The sequence below is a fragment of the Oryx dammah genome, unplaced genomic scaffold, assembly GCF_014754425.2.
Source record: "Oryx dammah isolate SB20612 unplaced genomic scaffold, SCBI_Odam_1.1 HiC_scaffold_26, whole genome shotgun sequence".
Classification (NCBI taxonomy): Eukaryota; Metazoa; Chordata; class Mammalia; order Artiodactyla; family Bovidae; genus Oryx; species Oryx dammah.
In genome coordinates, this window is record NW_024070210.1 from 41,503,393 (window position 1) to 41,525,452 (window position 22,060).

The following is a 22,060-nucleotide window of genomic DNA, read 5'->3' on the forward strand; positions in this document are numbered from 1 at the left end:
AGTATTTCCTTGACCTCCATTCTTTGAAAGTGTTTGGTAAACAGTAACTCACCTACCTCACAATGGAAAAGGCAAGTAAAGCAATGTACAAATAAAACTGGCAAACATTTTATAATATAAAAGCATTCAAATAACTTAATACATCCAATTCAGTAAGAAGTCAATACAGGTAAAAACAAACATGTCTGCTTTTCCTGATCTCGATCCTATTCCACAAACTTGAACAGTGAACAAAAAAGGACTACATTTTTAGTACGTGTTATTTGTTGTTATTTAGTCACTAGGTTGTGTCTGCCTCTTTTGCGACCTTATGGTCTGTAGCCTGCTGGGCTTCTCTGTCCATGGGATTTCCCGGGCAAGAAGACTGGGGAGGGTTGCCATTTCCTTCTCCAGGGAATCCTCGTGACCCAGGGATTGAACCTGCGCCTCCAGCACTGCAGACTGATTCTTCGGTACCATTGAGCCACCTGGGAAGCCTGTATGTCTCTGCCATGGAGCTATTTACCATCCAAATCCTCGGATATAGTTTAACATAGCAGGCAGATATACATACACCACACAATTCATTAAACGTTTATCACCTGTTCATTCCCAAGTAATGTAAAAGGTTGTCAGACACAAAGACAAGGGGCCTGTCCGCAAGGAATTCAGCTACATGAAGAAACACACGAACTACAGCAAGGCAGTGTGATATCTATAACTGAGAAAAGCATGGGCTCCTGTGGCAAGCACTAATATTAATTACATGACTGTAGAGAGTAGGTGGGGACACAGAAAAGTTAATGGGAAGTGGGAGAGAAACTGAATAAATAGGGGGATGGGATTATACAAATATAGGGACTGGACAGGAAACAGACACTTAAATATACACAAATAGTAGGGCTGAGAGGAGGGAAAACTGTTTATCAGCGGTGGCACAAAATACTTTAGCTTCAACTTCATAAAAAGTCTTATTTTATGCACCAGATTGTGTACAATTTAAAACAAATGTAACTGAAAACATGTCAATGTAAAAAAATCACAAAAAGTCAAATGATACGCTAAAAAGAACCCCACATATTAAAACAAAAAAATTACCAATCCTATGTTATCAGTTAACAAGCATTAGTCTAAATAAGTAACATTATCATTTAGCAGCTCCTATGGGCAAAGTCTGTGTTAGCAGACTAGGAGAGGAAGACAACTATCATAGGTGAAGAACTGTTCTCTCAACAGGTTGAGGAATTTGGTTTTCTAAAGGAAAATCCTCTCCAAATAAAGGGTTCTTTTCTCGCTTGACTCCTAATAGCATACAATAAACCCAACATATAAACTGAAGAAAATTATTTTATATTACACAATACTGGACATCTTTACCCAGCAATTATGTATATTATCAAGTACTACATATCTGAACCCAGAAAAAAAAAAAACCCGCTGAGGTAGCAATATGAGCCAAAATCTTTTCAAAATGCTATAGGATTAACTTATATAAATGTTTTCAACACTGAAAAAGGAAATGTAATACTCAAGAATTTTCCACTCATTCCTGGAGAGTCACCATATCACTTCTGCAAATTCTCAAACACAACACTGGCATGTATCCAAAGAAAATGTACTATGGGGGTGGTGGCAGAGGCCACTGAGGGACTGTGTCTTCTAAGTCTTACCTCAGCGCCAAAGTAGTTGAAGATTCCCACTACACTGACAGGAACCAGCTTGTTCACACAGCGACCTAGAGCTTTTCTTCCAAGGGCAAACACAAATGGAATTTCTTGTTCCCGTGCCATGGCTATAACATTATAGAGAGCCTCATCCAGGCCACCTGAGGCATAGAGGTTTTATTTTAGTTAGTTCCTAAATGAAGCTATTTCAGCACCCTAGAGCTAAAGCAAAAGACACAGCAGCAAAGGATTCTATGAATGCTTGTGCTCACTTAGGCTATTCCACACATTTTCCTATCTATGGTTATACATATTTTCTTTCTCCCCAATTAAATACCATATTCCTATAATGCCAGTATTTTTGTTTCTCCACAGGGATTAGCACAACAGGAATCAAATTTCAATAAAATAAATACTTTTCATTTTTTTAATTAATTAAAATTGTTAATAGTAGCTAATGCCTTTTATCTAATCTCAGCCCATCACATGCAGGAAGACTGTTTATAAATGACTGTTTTTACTAGTATGTCTCTCCTGTGCAGAATATGCCTGTTACTGCTATTGATGCATCTGTCTACTCCAATCATCATTTTCATGGAAGTGGCTCTTCCACGAAAAAGGGACAGAAGGGTGCATGACATGGTACAAAGTATTTGTGTGCCGGCTCACCCAAAGACCTCTGTTACTGCTGATTTCTGAGACAAATCTACACCATAAACAGAAGCAGACACTTTTATCTTTTTCCTAATACTTTTTAAGAGAAAAGAGCTATCAAGGGTAATGTAAAAATTTTTTAAGTACTAAACTTGTAGAAGTGCATTTCTTTACCTCTGTAAATAAATTCTACTGAAAAAATTTTTACAACAAAGGGGACACTTGGTTGGCCAACCTAAATCCTTCACCAGGGTTCATAAATGGGGATTTTCTTTACAATCTGTTCTCAATTTTATTAAAATGAAATAAGTGAAATACTTCATTGTCTTTCCTCATGTTCAATATTATGTTTTATACCTAAACTTAAAAGTCACTGCATATTCCACAGTGACTTCAAAAGTAAAATGCTCATACCTTTGGATTGGATCTTTTCACAATTTGGAGAAATTATAACACACTTGATCTTATTTAACTTCATATGTTTCGTAACTTCTCTAAGACCCATAACCAGCCGTCTCCTTGCTTTTGCTCTCACAGGATCCTTTTGATAGATGCGTTCCTGGAAGCTGACAAGCTCTTGAAGAAGAAGAGTCACACATTCATCAATCTCTTTACAAAGAACCTGATTACAATACCTGTAAAGGAAATAAAAAATAGGTAATTATAAAATCACTTAGAAAAAAATACATCCAGCAACAGGTTTTCATTTTTAAAAAAACCAAGTCTTAATCTTCTAAATACTTCAGTCAATGAGAAAAATAACAGAATTCTTCTGAATTAGAACAGACCGGCTTTTACGTACCTCGGGGAAGTACTATCGGTGTTTAGATAGTACTAAATAGACTAAATTCCTAAGGGTATGAGTCAAATATTAGCCTTCTATTAGATAAAAACAGGCATTTTCTGGTAAGGAGATAATGCATAAAGTTATTTTATTCCAATGAATACTAAGGATGCCTCTAGTAAGAAACAGATTGATTTCATAAAAGCTAACCAAATGCCTAATACCAACAGTTAATCATCCACGCTTGGATATATCACAGTCTCCAGGCACTGGCTTCCTGAACCATAAAAACAGGGATTACAGCTTCAATGGTCCCTCTAACCCTGAAACTCTATGACTAGAGAAGATGAATCCAGCAATTAAATTGAAGTCAAAACCAAAGAGATCTTCGAGGTAAAAGTCACATGCCCTTATACTGGGCAAAGCAACTGAATGGGGCTCTTTTGTGAGATAACATATGGCCACAGCTCAGATCCAACCAGTCCATTCTAAAGGAGATCAGCCGTGGGTGTTTCTTGGAAGGAATGATGCTGAAGCTGAAACTCCAGTACTTTGGCCACCTCATGCGAAGAGTTGACTCATTGGAAAAGACTCTGATGCTGGGAGGGATTGGGGGCAGGAGGAAAAGGGGACGACAGAGGATGAGATGGCTGGATGGCATCACCAACTCGATGGACGTGAGTCTGAGTGAATTCCAGGAGTTGGTGATGGACAGGGAGGCCTGGCGCGCTGTGATTCACGGGGTCGCAAAGAGTCAGACACGACTGAGCGACTGAACTGAACTGAACAGCTCAGAAAACAGGAAGTGAAGTGCGAAGCCACTACAGTACTTAATTTCAAGGGTAAGGAAGTCATTTAAGTTACAGTAAGTTCAGTTCAGTTCAGTCGCCCAGTCAAGTCCAACTCTTTGCGACCCCATCAAAGTAAACTACTTATATATTCTACTTTGCTAGTTCTCATCCATAATCTCTATCATAAACAGGTATTTAACAAAGAGAACTGGGGTAATTTCTAATCTAAGAATGCCAGGCCAGCAAACTGCCACTTGTAAATAACATTATATGGTAAGAAAATCCAGGCTTGCCTTTCTCTAGTGAAAAAACTAATGTTGGAGGTTTTTCTAATGTTTATGTGAAAAATGTTTAAATACATACAAGTATGACATTACTTCAGAACAGAAGATACAACCAGACAGATTGTACACAAGACTAATAAAGTACACAAAATTAAAGAATGCAATTAAAGAATAAAATGCCAAAAATGCAACTTTCTTTATTCTGCTTTTCTTCCAAGCTGTTTATTTCATACATGAGCAAAACTTTCTTCTCCAAGTATTTATCTGTTATTTGACACTTAACTAATTAACTTTTCAAATCCAGGTGGTATTTGCTCAAAACAGTAATATAAAAAAAAGGAACAGAATAACATTGTGGTTTGAATTCACATTACTCTTACTCTGGGATTCTTTCGTAAGCAAGAAAGAATAAAGGTAAAATTAATTCATCCACATAAATGTTCATATTCCCAAATCCTTCAGAGCAATGACTGTCAGTTCAAGATTATTCACAGATGGGCATTTTAAAACTTAGAAATATACACTTAAAAACAAATCGCTTTAGGTAATAGGTTGACTTCATATAGTAGGGTCTTAGAATTGTCATTGATTAGAGAGTTTTTTTAAAGGACGATATAAACCGAAAAGCAAAAGCTCTGGAGAGGGAAAATGTCATGGTATGGCATTTTACAGATAAGCTCTAAGAGGCCAAATTTCCTAGGGATGAACACTAGCTGCTATAAAAAGAATATTTATTGTCAATTCACTTTTACATGAACACAGATAAAATGTTTTCCATATAATAAAACCAGCTGTTAAACTAAATCTGAAAGAAATATCTCTGGTATTGTTGGTTCAACCCACCAAGAAATAACAACAATATTAAATTCAGGACTACAGTCAAGATATTTAAACTTTCAACCTCAATAGAGACTAAAACTTACTCTCTAAATCTTTTGCTGTGGATTTTGGTTATTGTTGAAGATGCCATTGGACTGCCTATCCCAGAACTAGCTGGAGAGCCTTGGGACACAGGTGTCATACAGTATGGAGAGTTCTGACTTGCTGGTGACAGGGATGTATCACTGGGCATGCTCAGTCCAGTATCTGTGGAGAAGTGGGGTGAGGAGAAAGAATTTAGGAATTTCAAATGCTGAAAAGCCCTACACCAATCAAAACAACTTAGAATGGAAGTATCTTTTGTGTCACTTTCAGATTCTCCAGAAGCTACCAAGTTGAGCATTGTTCCTATCACAAACATTTCTCATATACTATAAATATCAAATCTTCCTATTAGGTCTTAAAATATACTCTGAAAAAAAATCAAGTACAGCCTGTAAGTCTTCATAGAAAAGATGAGAGAAAGCAAAGTAACCTAAAACACGTACCCTTAGAGGATCTAAATTGAAGAACAAAAAGACATATTTGCTTCTGCACCTCTTTCCAGATCAAATTTTCTATTTTCCACCTCCTTCTTAGAAATAATTTTTAAAAACTGCCTTAAAATTCCCATTGCTGCTAGCAATGATGATTCTACCTCTCTCATTCCCTCCACACCACTCCTGACTCTCCAAGCACCACCCAAGCTTCTCTTTCACCTGGTCTTTGCTCCTGTGCTCAGGTAGCCACGTTTGTCATCTTTTGACTCAACTGCTTCCTTCAGTTACTGCTTCCTTCTCAAACAAATGAACTCAGGAAATGAGTTAGTATTTGTCCAGTCCATTAATTTGCAAAATTACATATATACTTTATCTCTCTGCTAGATTGTAAATTTATTCTAACAGGGACGGCCCACTACATAGCTTTATTACATTTCCTGAGCTTCCCACCCCTACTCCAGTTATTAAAGTACACACAGTAAGTATTCAAAAACACTTGTTGAATGAATAGATAATTAGATAACACCTAAATACAAAGGGAAAGATGTTTAATTGAGAGTGAACAGGACCTCTAACCAAATATATTGGAACAATTCTTAGAAGTAAATTTATTTTTCTAAACCCAATGGAACATTGCTACTACATCTACGTGTAAACTGGATTTAAATATTTTGTTGAAATTTGAAGAATAAATAGCAGTAGAAAAAGGGACCTAGTCAGGTCTCTCTCAAAATCTTTCTTTCACAGTAGTATAAATTTTTGAAGGTATCTGCAGTTTTCCTGAGGTCCCATTTGGAATCACGTGCTGGATACCCACTGTATGGGACTGAATCCTATCAACCAACTAGACTCTGCACTGCAAGAAGCTTTACAATTCTCTCTCTTTGTGGCGTATGTTTTAATTCAACAAAATTAATTGAAAAATATCAGTATACAAGTGGACCTGTGCGGTTCAAACCTGCATTGTTCAAGGGTCAACTGCAGTCCTGCAAAGAAAAGATAGCCAACTGTGTTCTGGATATAAAAGAAGACAAAATAAAAGGAACCGTGACAGTTACAGAGGGGATATTAATGAGATCATAATTATGAGAGTACACAATAAATTCAGATTTAAGCTTCAAAACTGCCACAGACCTACTATTAACACTGCCCCTCCTTTAAATATCTCCTTACAGAAGCATCTTCCAAATAAAATCTCAAACATAAAAAAAACTTAGATAAAACATGGAGCATATTTAGGAGAGTAACTAGTGACGTGCTGTTTCCTACCAATTAAAAAACTCTGGACCATTTTATGAGAAGAAAGGGAAAAGGAGTGATCTTACCTTCCTGGGAAACAATCTCTTGTGGCAAATCATCAATAAAATCTAAGTGCATTTCTACTGGCTCCTCAGATCCCAAAAGATTGTGTTCCACAGTTAAACGGCCCTTCTTTTCCTCTCTTTCTTTCAAAATAACCTAAAAAGTCATTACCAGTCTTAAATTACTCTTTAAGTATGTACTGAATGATTAAAATGTTCACTATGATACACTTAAAAAGTGGACATGAGGATTTTGTCTGGCTACGTGGCAACTGGCAAAAAGATAAATGTAATTTTAGGCAGTGAAGCTGAAGGAAGTACTATATCCAGAATAAAGGGAGGCAACATAATACTACAGCTATTAAACCAGATCTGCTTCATTCTTTAAATCCGAGTTGACAAACTAAGGCTTTCCCCAAAATGGGTAAAATAAAAAGTGTGGAAACCAGACTACAGAGTTACATTAGATTTATTTGGTTATATATTATCTCATCCTGCTCCTCCTAATAACAAAACTGAGTTAAAGAGACCAGATATTATCCCCAACTTAAAGACAAAGAAGATGAAGGTAAAAAAGGTTTGCTAAAACAAAACACTAAGTACTAAGTTGGTACTAGAATCTCAGGCTTCTGATTCCTAGGGTCCAAAGTTTTTGGATACCTAAGTGTTTAACTTTTTCTGTTTTAACCTTACAGAAAGAACTCATTCTCCAGGGCCTTGGTCAACACAGAAAAATAGTCACGATGCTGAGACCCTAACCTCAAATTAACTAACTAGTCATCATGAAGACGCATGCTTAACAAACTTTCCACAACAATTTGTTGGCTAAAAAGCCACAACTACATTTGCAAAACAGATTTAAACCCTTATTTATCCTGTAAAATAAACATCCCCAGGTTTTGATTTACCTTTTTAAGTGCTGTGGGCCGTTTCAGTTTTGCAATTTCCTTTTCTTTTCCTTTTTTTGCTTTAGAGGAAGTAATGTCCAAAGAATTAAAGGATGTCAAACAGGGCTGACTTTTGGTTAAAGGTTTTCTGTTAGTAGCGTCTTTAGTGTGAAAAGAAGCTGCAGTGACCACTAAAAGCAAACAAGAACATTAGTTTTACTCTTATGGCCAACTCCACATACTTTCAAAATTTCTAATGATAAATGTCTAAGAGCAAGAACATCCTCTTCTTGTTGAAAACTGACATCATAATAGCAGAAGCAGTATATGGCCGTGCAATGTCCCTCAGATACAGCTCCAAAGAACCATTCTACCTCTGAAATTTCAAAACTCTGTACCTCTTCTTATTGCTAATGAATCTAAGAATGACTCTTATATAAGGAAAGTACTCTGTCACTCCTCATTTCAGCCTGTCGGTAAAAAATGATGATTTTCCCTCTCAGCTGTATTCTTCAGTACTATTCAAGCAATTTGTTTATGCCTGATTCTTACCCTCATTCTCCAGTGCATACCACCCATCCTTCAGTAAACCTTGCCTCTATTAATCATCTCAATCCTCTCACTCTAGCAGAAAAGCTTTCCTGTTACTTCCCTGAGCAGATGCTTTCCAATATAAGCTTTTTCAATATAAGCAGGCATCCTTACTCCCACCCAAGGCTCCCAACCACCTCAGCTAGTAATCCCATCTCAGGATTAATTCAAGGATTTTGCTCTATCCCTTTCCCCTTTAATCTTTCAAGTTCTTCCCTAACTCCCCAAAAGAAGTCAAAATCTCCTCTACATGAAAGGATGAAAAAAGGCAGGCAAACCAACAAAACCTCTCCCCTGACTGGCTTCTAAGGCAACATCACTCCCTCTCTTTCTGTAACTTCCAAATAGTCAGCTTTCCCATTACTTTTCAAATCATTATAATCTTACCCACTTTCTTGAAACTGCTATTGCCAAGATCACATATAATTTTACAATCACCAAATTTGAGTCTTTGCTCTACTAGTTTTTTTCTTTTTAGCATTTGTTACCAAAGACCATATCCTTCCTCTTTCTGAAAATTCTATCCTCATCTTCTGTTACAATCCATTCTATTTTTCTTACTTTTTCTCAACCTGTTTTTCTGGTTCTTTTTTCTTCTGTGTTTTAAGTCTGAGCGTCCTACATCTTTTATCCTAATTTTTCTCTCCCCTGACAATCTTATATATTTCCAATAACAACAATCATCCCTATTTGAAATTTATTGACTTCTAACCTGAACTGCATACACCTAACTATGTTAAATAGGAACCACCAAGATCTCCCTAACTAACATTCCAAATACAACAGGGCCAGAGTGTGTTCTTCCCAAGAAAATTCTTCTTCCATGATCCTTAGTCTATTTGGAATCATCATATCCCTTACCACCAACACAATGCTCTAAGTCAGAGTCTGGAGTAATCTCTGACTTGTTGCCACATTCCATCAATTAAGAAATCCTATTAACTTTCTTAAAATCCTTTACATCTCTGCCATAGTCCCATCCTTCTTTTGGACTTCCCAAGAAAGCTGATTTCTTTGTAATCAACCCTTACCAATTTAAACATGGTGACAGGTTAGAGGTTAATTTCATTCCTATCTGTCAAGACTTTACTCTCCCTTCAAAGTCCAGTTCAAATCACATCTGAAGTCATTTATAACATCCTCCCCATATAGCCTTGTTGACATAAGCCACTCATCTATAAGTTCATTAAACTTTTCTGGCACCTCTCCTGTAGCACTGTTTTTTATGAGTTATGTGTTTATGTCTCTCTGACTACACTATAATCTTCTTGACCACAGACATATCTTAATCATATCTATCATTCCACAGTTCCTGACACCAAGCTTTGCATGTAGATAATTACATTTGTATATATTAACATGTGTTAAGTGCCACCTGAAGTATCACAGACTAATAGTCTTTTCCCCTAAATAATTAGTTACACGTTACTGAGCACTTTACATGTATCATACCATTAACTCCCTCGAAACAATCCTGAAGCAAGTACTGTATTATCTCTGTTTTAATATGAGGAAATCGAAGCACAGGAAGATTAAATAACTTGCCAAGGAAATACATGGAAGAACAGGATCCAGGAGATAGTTCAAATCCAAAGCCCTCGCATGCAGCCCTAGACCACACTGACCCCAAACACTGCTAACTCTCAGTTCCGTTTCCCAGGCTCCTTTACTCTTAGTAAGATGTTACTACCACTCTCCTCATCTCAACGGCATGTAACTCTAAAGCCTAGGATGTACTCAATATAATTTTTACTAACGGTTACTCTAAGCTAAGGTTCATACTGGATGGGTAATTAACTATAGGTTTAAACGTTTTGCACACACAATTAAAGCTATAAACTGTTACTTATCTTTTTGTTTAAAAACAGTAGATCCTTTACATAGGAACAAAAGAAACAGAAAATTCAATTCTGCCTCTCAACATCAGTGCTTTTTATTGGAGCCTTTCCCTTTCCTTTATTTTACTCCTCATCCTCTAAAAAAAGACTATGAAAACAAATGAGGGAGCACTTCAAAGCTGCTGAGCCTAACTCTGATGAGGTTTGTTAAAAAAAACCTGTTTCAGAAGAAAGCAAGATCATTTTCTCCCTCCTTCCCACTCTCTTTCTCTCTCTCACACACACACAAGATTTGATCAAAACTCCTAGGCTTCCCATTTGGTTTTAAATTGGATAACTTAACAGTTATAGAGCCAAATTACTTGTGGTCCTTACTGCTACCTTCAAAGCTGGTTAATGATATGTACCAACTGACACATCTGAACAGAGATCCAGAGGGCCCGAGGGAACACACTATACTTATGCCTGAGGGAAGAGAAGTCCAGGTAAAGGACAGAGCAGGCCTAAAGAACTGCGCTAAAAGCACATTAGAAGTGTCTGTGGAACAGCAAGGGGCTAAGTGGCTGACGCAGTGTGTGCCAAGGGAGAATGGTGTAGAAGGCCAAAAGGTAACAGGGTCAGCTGAGATATGACTTAGAACTCTGGCTTCACTCCAAGTTACTGGAGATGAGTTACTGGAGAGTTTTGAACTTATATTTGAAGATCGCTCCTTTAAAGATAGACTGGGGGTTAGGGTGAATGAAAGGTAGGTAACAGTGTGGCAGGAGAGGAGCTGCTGAGTAATTAAGACTTTGGATTTTTTTTTAGGTATATATAATTCAGATTAACAATATCCAAAATATATTACCAAAGTCAAATAACATATTGCTCAGATGAATGATATTACCTGTATATGACAGAGGTCTGGTATTAGTAATCTGCCGTGCTTTCATGGCTTGCTGTTGCTTTTCCAGAGCTGCTAACATATCCCCCAAATCTAGCTGCACAGGTGTTTTATTCTTTTTTCCAGCTGCCTTTGATAAAGCTTCCTGCAAGATAAACATGAAAACATTTTTGTTATAGTATGAAAATGTGACAATTTAAGGGAATTCCCTGGCAGTCCAGTGGTCTGGACTCCACGCTTTCACGTGGAGGGTGTGGGTTCAATTCCTGGTCAGGGAACTAAGATCCTGCAAGCCAGGAGATAAGGTGAAAAAAAGTGGCAATTTAAGATAACTGTATTTGTCACTCTTCCGTCCACCCTCTCCCCCAAACCTACCAAATAAACTACCTATTTATTCATAAAAATGAATACATACCTGTAGTTTTTTTTGCTCCATACTTATTTCTGAATATTCTTGAGCAGTGGCAAGGGCTGCTGCTAAAGCTTTCTTCTTTTGACTTTTTGCACGTTTAGGAACTGAGGTTGTAATGGGAATTGGAGTCTGAACTATATTGATTGGTGAGTTTTCTGGTAAATCATCCAACTATGATAACCAGAGAAAAACATTTTTTAGTGATTCCATAAAAATCTAATCATAAGGAAAGACAATCTAGAATGTGAGAAGTCCTACAGTATAACTGGGCTAGACTGTTGAAAAGATTCAGTGTCATAAAGAACAGGGTGAGGTGGTAGGACCACTCTAAACTGGGAGACTGGAAAATGATAGTGACAAAGCAGCATTCTGCAGGTGACATAACCATCTGGGTTCGGTACTAAAAACAAAAGCTCTCCAACGTAAGGTTTCACAACAACTGGGGAAATTTTTGCATGGACTGTATGTTGCATGATGTCGTTTAATAAACGGTATTAACTTCTCTGATATGGAACTACGGATTTCAAAGGACAGTGTCTGTTCTGGCCACGCGGAAAATACTAAATCAGTCCTAAATACGGTGTTTCTTCAATACCATCTGCCCAAGTCTTTATACTTCCCCGCAGTATTTCTTTCCAACATAATCATGTCTCAAAAGACATTCATACATTTTACTTATCATTTTTAAAAGTCACTTACTACTTTTGAAGAAAGTTTCTGTTGCATGTTCTCATCTTTAGCATTTCCATTCTCACTTTGTTCTCGAAATCCATCTTCATCCTGAAATAGTTCCATATTTTAAGTAAAAACATAGTCCAAAGCAATAAATTCTTAAGAACAACCTTTTATAATGCTTGAGAGTAATGAGAAATGGGGAAGTAATTAGCTCAGTATTGAACTATCTTAAAAAGGAAGTCTCATTTCTCACAGGCTAACACAAAGCTAATTTAGTTATTCAAGGATGAAGACATATCCACACATCCATCCTTTGGATTTCTGTATCTACAACTCCATTTTTATTAATAATTCTACCCAAGGTAAATAAAAAGAAATTCAAAAAGGATTTTTATCACATTTCACATAATTTGGACTTTAAAGAAATGGCTTAATATGAATTTCATTAATATAATTCCTGTCCCACTGCTACATATACCTAGCAATAAGATTAAAAGTTAAAAAATAAAAATAAATTCCCTATTCAGAGTAATTTCTTAACCAATATCCTCCTTTACACTCAAAATTATCTAATATCTTTAGATATAACTATGGAATGAATCATGATTAAGGGTAAATAAAAAATCTGCCACAGGTACCATTCAGATGCATTCTCAAGTCCTTTAGGGCAGTTATCAAGCTTACATAACATATTATTCATCTCTAGCCTCTGGCTTCTAGTATATTTAAAATGCAACCATTAAGCCATCTTATAGAAACTATGTTAACAAAAATGAATTATTCAAATGAGTTACCTGGGATGTCGTTCACCATCTTGACACAAACTCTACTCATTCTTTAAAACTTATTCCAAATGCTAACCCTATCCTGCCTCAAACCCAAAACTTACTATTTCTTTCAACTCTAACCACACCTAAGAATTACCAGGTGTGTACATACCTACATTCCTCTTTACACAGTAATCTCCCTAAGGGTAGTGTGTTTGTTCACTTTAATGTATCATGCAGAGCACCTTACTAAATACATAACAGGCCACCAATGAGTGCCAGTTAGATGAATAAGTAATAAAAACACTGCCATTAGAATATAAACTGTCTGCCTATTAGAGAGAATAAAATAGCCTTTTATCTTCCTTCTCAAGATTCCCCTGACTAGCAGCACAAATTAACCAGATTTAACTATTTTCAAATTTGAAAGCCTTAACAAAAGATGGGGAGAAGATTCATATTAAGTGAAAGTCATATAAAATTAAGTTCTATCCCTGCATGCTACTTCAAAATGAATATTCATGACAAAAATTTTAAAATAAACATTAATAAAGGTAATGTTTAGACTAACTATATATAACCAAGAAAAAACGTGAGTCTATACTTCTAGGTAACTTACAATCTAACAGCAGTGATGGGTTAAGACATAAAAAAGTATTTATCATAATGTAATAAAAATTAATTTCTTAATGGGAACACTTGCTATAACAATTTATAGTTTGAAATAAGTACCTCAAAATATAAAGACTCAGAATTTGGGTCGCCTCTGTGAGACTGACTGGGGTTTAACTGCTTATTATCTTGTCTCTTTTGCAAATTCTGTCTTCTTTCTGAGGAAGTACTATGTCCTCGGCATCTGAATCCAACCTAAATAAACCCCAAAGGAGGGGAAAAACGTATTTTTAAGTAAAATGTTTTACTGAAGTATAACATACAGAAATGTACCCAAAAGTATACAACTTAATGAATTTTCATAAAGTACATAATTTATTATAAAAGGTTAAAACTTTGACAAATGAGGTAAATATAATGAAAACACAAAAATGTGATAATTAGTGCATGTTACACCCACCCATACATGAACACCTATATTGGCTTTATTTGTAATACCAAAAACAAGAAACACCCCAGATGTCCTTCAATGAGAGTCTAAACTCATTGTGGTATATTCATCCTATAAAACAGTAGGCGATCATAAAAACAAACTACTGATATAACTAACAATCTGTAGGAATCTCCAGAAAACCACGAGTGAAAAAAATGAATCCTAAAAAGACTGTATCAGTTGATATATATTATACAACATTCTTGAAATGACACAATCATAAAATGGGCAAACAGATTTGTAGATTCACATTAGTGGATTCTAGAGTTTAAGGAGAAGCTGGTGAGGAAAGGAAGGAGTCTGGCTATAAAACAGCGACATAAGGGATCCCGGTAGTAATGGATCTGCTTTGAATTCTGATTACATTGATGTCAATATCGGGGTTGTGACACTGCACTATAGTTTTGAATGATGTTACCATTGAGAGAAACTAGGCATTACCTTTTTATAAAAAACTATTTTACATCTTTTAATATCTGCAGCTTTCATATTTTTTAATCCTAAGAAATAAGAAAAGTATTATCTTAAGACAATTAAGTTCCCTCTCTTAAGTACCCAATGCAACTTAATGAAATGCCCTTTTTAACCAGGACACTTTAGAGAAGATGTGAAAGTACAGTCTTCTTTACCAATTACTCAAGAATCCTCATAATAAACAGAACTTGAAGTGGACCTGTACTGCAGGTGCTGGTATACAGGCTTTAGACATGAAATCAAAAATATGCACACAAAGCCCTGGAAGCACCTGGCAATTCTCACGCTAATCAACCGGTCTAAAAAGACTTGGAGATAAGAAACAGAACTTTTACACTCTCTTGGGAAGTAGGTTGTATGGCAGAACTATATAAGCTAGAGCACAGTCATACAGTAAATGTAATTCTTCCTTAGAGGATCTATTGTGAAAACGGGGCTACTTCCTATAACCTATAAGCACCTGTTAAGAAATGAGATTAATTTTCCAGGGACCCAGCAGATTCTTGGTTTTAAATATTCACTTCATCTTAAAACAGACTCATGAACATGGATAGAGAGATGGATAGAAAAATATACCATGTGATGAAGATAATTTTAGAAAAATCTTTGATAGTATCTAGCAATGAATGTTCTCTATAAAATTATTTCAACTTTAATGTCTGTTTAAAAATTTTCATAATACAGTATTTTTTAAATTGATTCATGAAAAGAAGCTCACACAAGGATGGCAAAACAAACACAATTTACAATGTCCAGGTACCAAAGAAATGACTTAATTCACATAAATTATTCACACTGAAATGAGTACTAACAATCAAGCCCCAACAGAGGGATGAACAGGAAGCAAGAGAATAATTCTTGAGTAGAAATCTTCATTCCTTTGTACAATCACTATCACAAAAAAGTAAATGTAAATCTACCTTCCAAACAGCATTACATCAAAATGTTAGCCTTCCTGTAAACCACAGTTAATATATAATGTTGTTATAAACACAAAAACAATTCTTTTAAAAAATAAATGCAACTTAATTCTTGGAGACAAAGTTTGAGGATTAAATTAAAATCCCCAACGAATGGTTCCAACAAAGTTCATGGGGATCAAATATGCAAGTATTTCAATTACCTCCTGAAATGAACCTTTGTTTTTTTAAGTTCTTCTGAAGAGTTTTGTTAACAGAGACTGGGCATACAGAACAGAACAAAGCAGAAACAACAAACACATATTAAGTTTCTTAAATGACTAGCATAAAATTAATATATAAAGGTTTAAGTTTTCATAAGTTTACGTAACAAAAAGAAAAACACTAAGAACATATGAGGAATATGTACAAATTTGTTTTCAGAAAACTATACAATACTTCTAAAGAACACAAAAAGGTGACTCAAAAAGAGAATGCCGTATTTTTTTCTAGAGAGATGCCACATCATAAAGGATGTCCACTCTCCTAAAGTTGATAGATTAATTTAACAACCAAACAACAAAACAGAAAATCCAGAAACAAGACTTCAAAATATATGGAAATTTAATAGGTGATAAAGGTGGCTATCCTAAATAGATGAAGTAATGGATTGGACCTGTCAATTCACAGTGGTGGGAGATTTGGGTAGCCACATGAAAAACACAAAATAGGACCCATTTCTTACAACATCCACTAAAACAAACTCTAAATGGAATAAAGATTTAAATGTAAAAAAACACAAGAGCATAAACACATTGGAGGAAATCAGACAAATTTCTTTATAAAAAATCAACTTAACAGTATTTAAAACAAACTTGTGCATGGCAATTATTAAGCAAAGTCAAAAATAAAAATGAAAATCTAGTAAAATATTTGCGACTCATATAACAGACTTAAGGCTCTTAAAATTTCTTTAAATTTGGTAAGAGCCTGATCAAAATGATTTAAAAATGTACAAAAACAGATAAAAAGGTCAAACACAATAAATGGGCAAAGAACATAAGTTCACAGAAAAGTACAAATGGTCCTTAAACATATGGAAAGATGCTCAACTACATGAACACACTATGTCTCCTAACTGGACCAATCCAAAATCTTGAAAACACATGGTTTCTGAGGCTCTATGGAAATAAGCACTCTCCACATTACTGTTAAGAATGCAAAATGGTGCAATCTGGTGATATTTACCAAATAACAGAGGTGACTTTACCTTTTCACTCAGCAATACTTATCCAGGAATATATTCTACTGCTCTACACACAGATTTCAAAATAACACTGTAGCATGTCTACAATAGCAACAGTTTATAAACAATTAAAGTGTCCATCAACAGGACTCCAGAAAATAACAAGGATGCATCAACATTAGGTGGTGGTGGTGGTTTAGTTGCTAAGTCGTGTCCGACTGTGTGACCGATGGACTGTAGCCGGCCAGGCTCCTCTGTCCATGGGATTTTCCAGGCAAGAATACTGGAGTGGGTTGCCATTTCCTTCTCCAGGGGATCTTCCCAACCCAGGAATCGAACCCCCCGGGTCGCCTGCATTGCAGGCAGATTCTTTCCCAATTGAGCTACAAAGAAAGCCCCAACAACATTAGGAGTTGGTAAAAAAAAAAAAAAGTGCAGAAACCCTCTGAGTAAATAAAGCAATATCTCTATGTGAACAGAGCACAAAACAGAATGACTAAAACATGAGATACATACTTATATATTTACTTATAATGACATGAAGAGACTCTGGGCAAATACACAGGTACAGGTAAGAGAACACATGTGGAGACAGGATGCAAATGAGAGTGTCTGTTATATAACCTTTTTCATATATTTTTTCAACCTATTCACAAAATAAAACCATTTTTATTTTATTCAAAAAATAAAACTTAAATTTTAGACTCTATCATTTACAATTAAGGCTACAGCAGAGTATAGAAAAAAACCCTGCTGTTTCAAATGTTAAGACACTGGTAAAAGTATTAAAAAATCATGTCACTGTTCAATAGTTAAAACCACATGGTACAGGTGTATAAATCTAATAATAAATGGGAAAAAAGCTCAAAAACAGAACCTAAAACATAAGAGATTAGCAGGTGACTAAAAGAGTAAATCAGAAAAAATTTAATATATTAAAACATTAAGACAACTGGTTAACTACTGTGAAAATTGACATCATTATGTTGTACCATGCTTCAAAAGAAAACCTTAGATAAAAAAAGTTTTGAAAACATTACACTGTAAAAAAGTAGCAGAAAATACAAATGAATATATACTACATTTCTACAAGGCTTTTTAAGCCTTAAAACAATCAGAGATTGCAAAGGGAAACTCTTTTGACGTTAAATAAAAAAGATTTTGCCTATCAAAAAAATCAAACAACTGCACACTTAAGAAAAGTATAACAAAGTCTCAGAAGTAGAAAACACATTGTTCAACATCTGGCTCCAGTTCTTTTGGAATGAAGAGATACAAAATAAACAAATGTTTATGCATTTCCATAATTTTCTGTTTTGTGTTTTTTCACCATTCTCATTAGCTTTGAGGCACAGATGAAATATTTTTCTGTATCAGTATTATTTACTCTAGTGGACTGCTGCTGCTGCTGCTGCTAAGTCACCTCAGTTGTGTCCGACTCTGTGTGACCCCATAGACGGCAGCCCAACAGGCTCCCCCGTCCCTGGGATTCTCCAGGCAAGAACACTGGAGTGGGTTGCCATTTCCTTCTCCAGTGCAAGAAAGTGAAAGTGAAGTTGCTCAGTGTCGGACTCTTCGTGACCACATGGACTGCAGCCTACCAGGCTCCTCCGTCCATGGGATTTTCCAGGCAAGAGTACTGGAGTGGGGTGCCATCGCCTTCTCTGACTAGTGGACTACTGATACCAAAAGTACCAATGCTGAGACTGCAAGCTTGGCAGGTCTAGCAGTTGCAATTTCAAGATAAAATTTTAGTACTTGACCAAACATTCCACAGATTTTGTTTATCTAATCTATATAAACAATTCTTGTTTCAGCTCTTTTGTTTTTGATCAAATAAAGCTAGACTGCTTCACAAGCCTGCCACAAACAACGACTCATTTTTGCAATAACTGTAGGGAAGAGGGCACTATTCTACTTGTTTTCCGGACAGCATAATTAATGCTAGGGAACTTCATTTCAGGGAGGCAAAGGCACAGGCAAGTATTTGGTTTATTCAATCCATTATTAACTTACTTCTATTTCAGTTCATCTAGATCTACTCATATGGTAACTTTAATTTCCATTAACAAGATTTAAGAAATCCAGGAATGCTATCCAAAAATTAAAAAAGGAAAAATACTGACCAATCAACGCCTCCCTGATTTCACAGACAACCAATGCAGAAAGATAGTTATTGGAAGCCTGTGGCTGTATATAACTTGCTCTGCTGTACTTCAGCTAAATCTTGCTCCCCAAACCCAGGAAGCTACCCAGTCTGGCCACATTATAGCACGAGGTGGCCATCACTGTGGTACTGCAACAAGCACCAAGCAGGGTTTGTGGTGTTTATAGTCAAGTAAAGACATGGACAAGACTGCAGTCCTGAAGGTCAAAAAAAACACAATATTTAAGGCATTAATATGCTTTATGTTTTTTTATATAAATAGGGAAAAGTCACAGAAGATGAAGCAGGACTGTATTCCTTTTTTAAGTTATAAAATATCCAAATATATTTCTTAAATAGAGAAAAGTAGAAAATGATACAATATATATCCCATCTATTCAACATGTTACCATTTTGTTTCATTATTTAAATAATAGTTTTATTCGCTAAACAACTTCAAAGTTACAGATTACCATGTTAAACACAACATGAATCGACAAAAATTAAGGACACTGCTCTTCAAAGCCACAATTTATAATAATTCATCTCACACCTATTTCTCCAACCTAATCCAAATTACCTGTGAATTATTTCTTTGTTCAGTCTGCCTTCCACCTCTAGAAAATGTCTGATTTTTTTCCATCCAAGGTTTTTTCTGAGTTGCCTGGCAAGTGACATTAGACCAATTTACACCACCTATAATAAATGAGATTTTAAAATATAATTTAATTATAAAGATGCCAAAACCTAAAGTGCCCCCTAACATCATGTGTTGAAACTCAGTCATTCTAAATGTAACACTGGAAAATTTCCATAAACTTTAAGTGGCATTCCAGTTCTTGGTAATGTTAAGTGTCAACTTGGAGAATACCTCCAGCTGACATTTTCCCAACTTCATCAACAAAACCATACTTTCAAATTAACTTGCATTTCTTTGGAAGACTTCTAATTTTTTTTGCAGCATCAGCAAGCTTCATGCTTAAAAGCAAAACTGTGACATGGACAGAGAAGAAAATAGAGCAAAAACACTATGCAGAAAATAAGTACCTGCACATATAGATGAGTCCACATGCTAAAAATAGAAACAACAAAAAAAAAGACAATTATTTTCTGCTTAAGAGTAAACACCATATACTTTGTAAAACATTTCACAATTCCATCTACTGTGAAGCACGCTTACTATAATCTTAGAAAAAAGACTTCTCCATAAGTATTTTCATATTAATAGTAAAACATACAAAACAGTTTTAACCATCATATTATAGGAACTATTAATGAAAATAGATACTTCAGCTTTAGGCAAAGAGACAAAGAACAGTGACACGGATGACAGATGAGAGATCAAGTAAGGTCACATACACTGATGGAGCCAGAATCGGGATTTCTCAACCCCCCTGCAGCAGGCTGCGGGTTGTTGCTGTGTTTGGGGCTGCAGTAGCCACTGTCGCTGTCGATGTCCGCCTCACTAGCTCCCTGCTCACTAGAGGACTCGGCAGTCGGGTGGGAGGCTCTTCTCCTCCTGCCTTTGGCCTTCCAGAGCATTGCGGCCGAGCTCTCGGAGAGAGATTTGTTTGCGATGTCTGATGGGAAATCTGTAAGGCAAGCAAAGTGTGACAACTCCTCTTGAGGAACAAGCCGACCAATTCTTTTAAATTATCATTAAAATTGTAAGAAAAGAACAATGTCTAACTTTGTAAACAAAGAAAACAGGTGGAAATTTTTTGAAAAGATCAGCAAAAGATGTTCCTGACAAGTTGCTTTATAACGTATTTATTATGGAGAGTATCTGCGTAACTATTTGTGTATTTAATATTATATAATTAAAACAAACCACTATCATCCATTTAAACATCACCAATCCTTTGAAGTCCACTGCATGCTTCCTCCACCACTTTATTCTCTTCCTCCCTCAGAGGCTATTCGGAATTGTGTTTATCACTCCCTCACTTTTTAAAGTAGATTTACTGTGGACTTCTGTAATTTCCAAAATATAAATTATGTACTTTTGCAATTCTACCTTTATAAAAATGGAATCACACATCTACATTATTCTGTGACTTGCTTCCCCCTGCCGCTGCTCTCTCCCTCAAATGTTGATTGGTTTTGAGATTCTGATACATGTGGCTATAATTCATTAAGGTCACTGAAATCTAGAATGCCTGTGTATGAATATACCAGAGTGCCTTTGTCCTTTGTACCACTGATGGGACACTTGGGTTGTTCTGGGGTTTTGCTCTCAACAACAGTACTTCTGTAAACATTCTTATATAGATGTAAGAGTATGTATGTGTGCACATGAAGGTTTCTCTAAGGTAAATATCAATAGGCTTAGGGGTTACATGTAATGTTCAACTTTACTTACTAATGTTGAATCATTTTCAAAGGTGGTTAAAACAGTTTGCACTCTAAGAGTAGGATATAAATAGCCCTATGGTGCACATATTCACCAGATACTAGACACTGTCCTCTAAGCTGTAATTTCTCCCAATTGCTGGGTATAAAAAGATGGCTCATTGCAGATTTTAATTTGCATTTTCCTGCTTAATAATGAGGTTGGGAACAGCCATGCATGTTTTCCCCTCTGTGAAATACTTGTTAGTTTTACTTTTGGATTGTTTGATTTCTATTTTTCTACTAAGTTGCCTGTTTCTCATTGTTGTATTTCACAAATTGTCATTACAAGACATTTTAAAACAAGACCTCTTACCAACTCCTCCCAACCCAGCACACCACTAAAATTCCTTTTACTACATAATTTTTCCCCACAACCCTTTTCTCACAATCACAATTTTTCTATATATAACTTTTATACAGAATCAATGTAATTTTTAGTTGTTCTGTTTAATTATACATATGTTGTTAATTATAATATATCAAGGTTCCATATTAGTCCACTGAGTGGATGTCCTGGGCACCTCTTTTGACTTGTTGCCTGTTACTGGGCATTGAGAAGTTTTCAGTGTTTTTTTCTGTGCTGCTGCAGTATACACACCTTTAATCAAACAGTTCCTTTTCTTTCTGGGAGGAGATTCCATTTGGATACACTGTCCTCAGTAGGCCAACTGGGTCAAAACAAAGATTCCTGTAGTTCTGCCAAAGTGTTTCAGCCCCCTGGCAGCACTGCATTCCAGGGGCCCTGAGCGCAAGGTGAGATCATTTTCTTACTGATTCTTATGAATTCTTTATATGTCTTCATACTAATCCTTTGTCAGTTTACATACATGGTAAAATCCTTTCCAAGGTTTGTGACTTGTTCCTTCATTCACCTTTTTTTTTTTCCTTTTGGCTGTGCTAAGTCTTTGCTGCTGCACGTGTGTGCTTT

General features: G+C 35.9%; 1 protein-coding gene across 1 annotated transcript in view; it reads right to left on the reverse strand.

The window, feature by feature from the left end:
* SECISBP2L (SECIS binding protein 2 like) overlaps positions 1–22,060 on the reverse strand; it is a 53,139-nt gene that overhangs the window by 15,796 nt on the left and 15,283 nt on the right. The window contains exons 5-16 of the mRNA XM_040226476.1: positions 20,098–20,330; positions 19,786–19,810; positions 19,319–19,434; positions 13,601–13,735; positions 12,126–12,206; positions 11,430–11,597; positions 11,018–11,159; positions 7,724–7,893; positions 6,840–6,972; positions 5,080–5,242; positions 2,712–2,932; positions 1,650–1,804 (exon numbers count right to left, since the gene is read on the reverse strand). Coding sequence (XP_040082410.1) covers positions 1,650–1,804; positions 2,712–2,932; positions 5,080–5,242; positions 6,840–6,972; positions 7,724–7,893; positions 11,018–11,159; positions 11,430–11,597; positions 12,126–12,206; positions 13,601–13,735; positions 19,319–19,434; positions 19,786–19,810; positions 20,098–20,330 — 1,742 coding nt within the window. The remainder of the gene's footprint in view (positions 1–1,649; positions 1,805–2,711; positions 2,933–5,079; positions 5,243–6,839; positions 6,973–7,723; positions 7,894–11,017; positions 11,160–11,429; positions 11,598–12,125; positions 12,207–13,600; positions 13,736–19,318; positions 19,435–19,785; positions 19,811–20,097; positions 20,331–22,060) is intronic.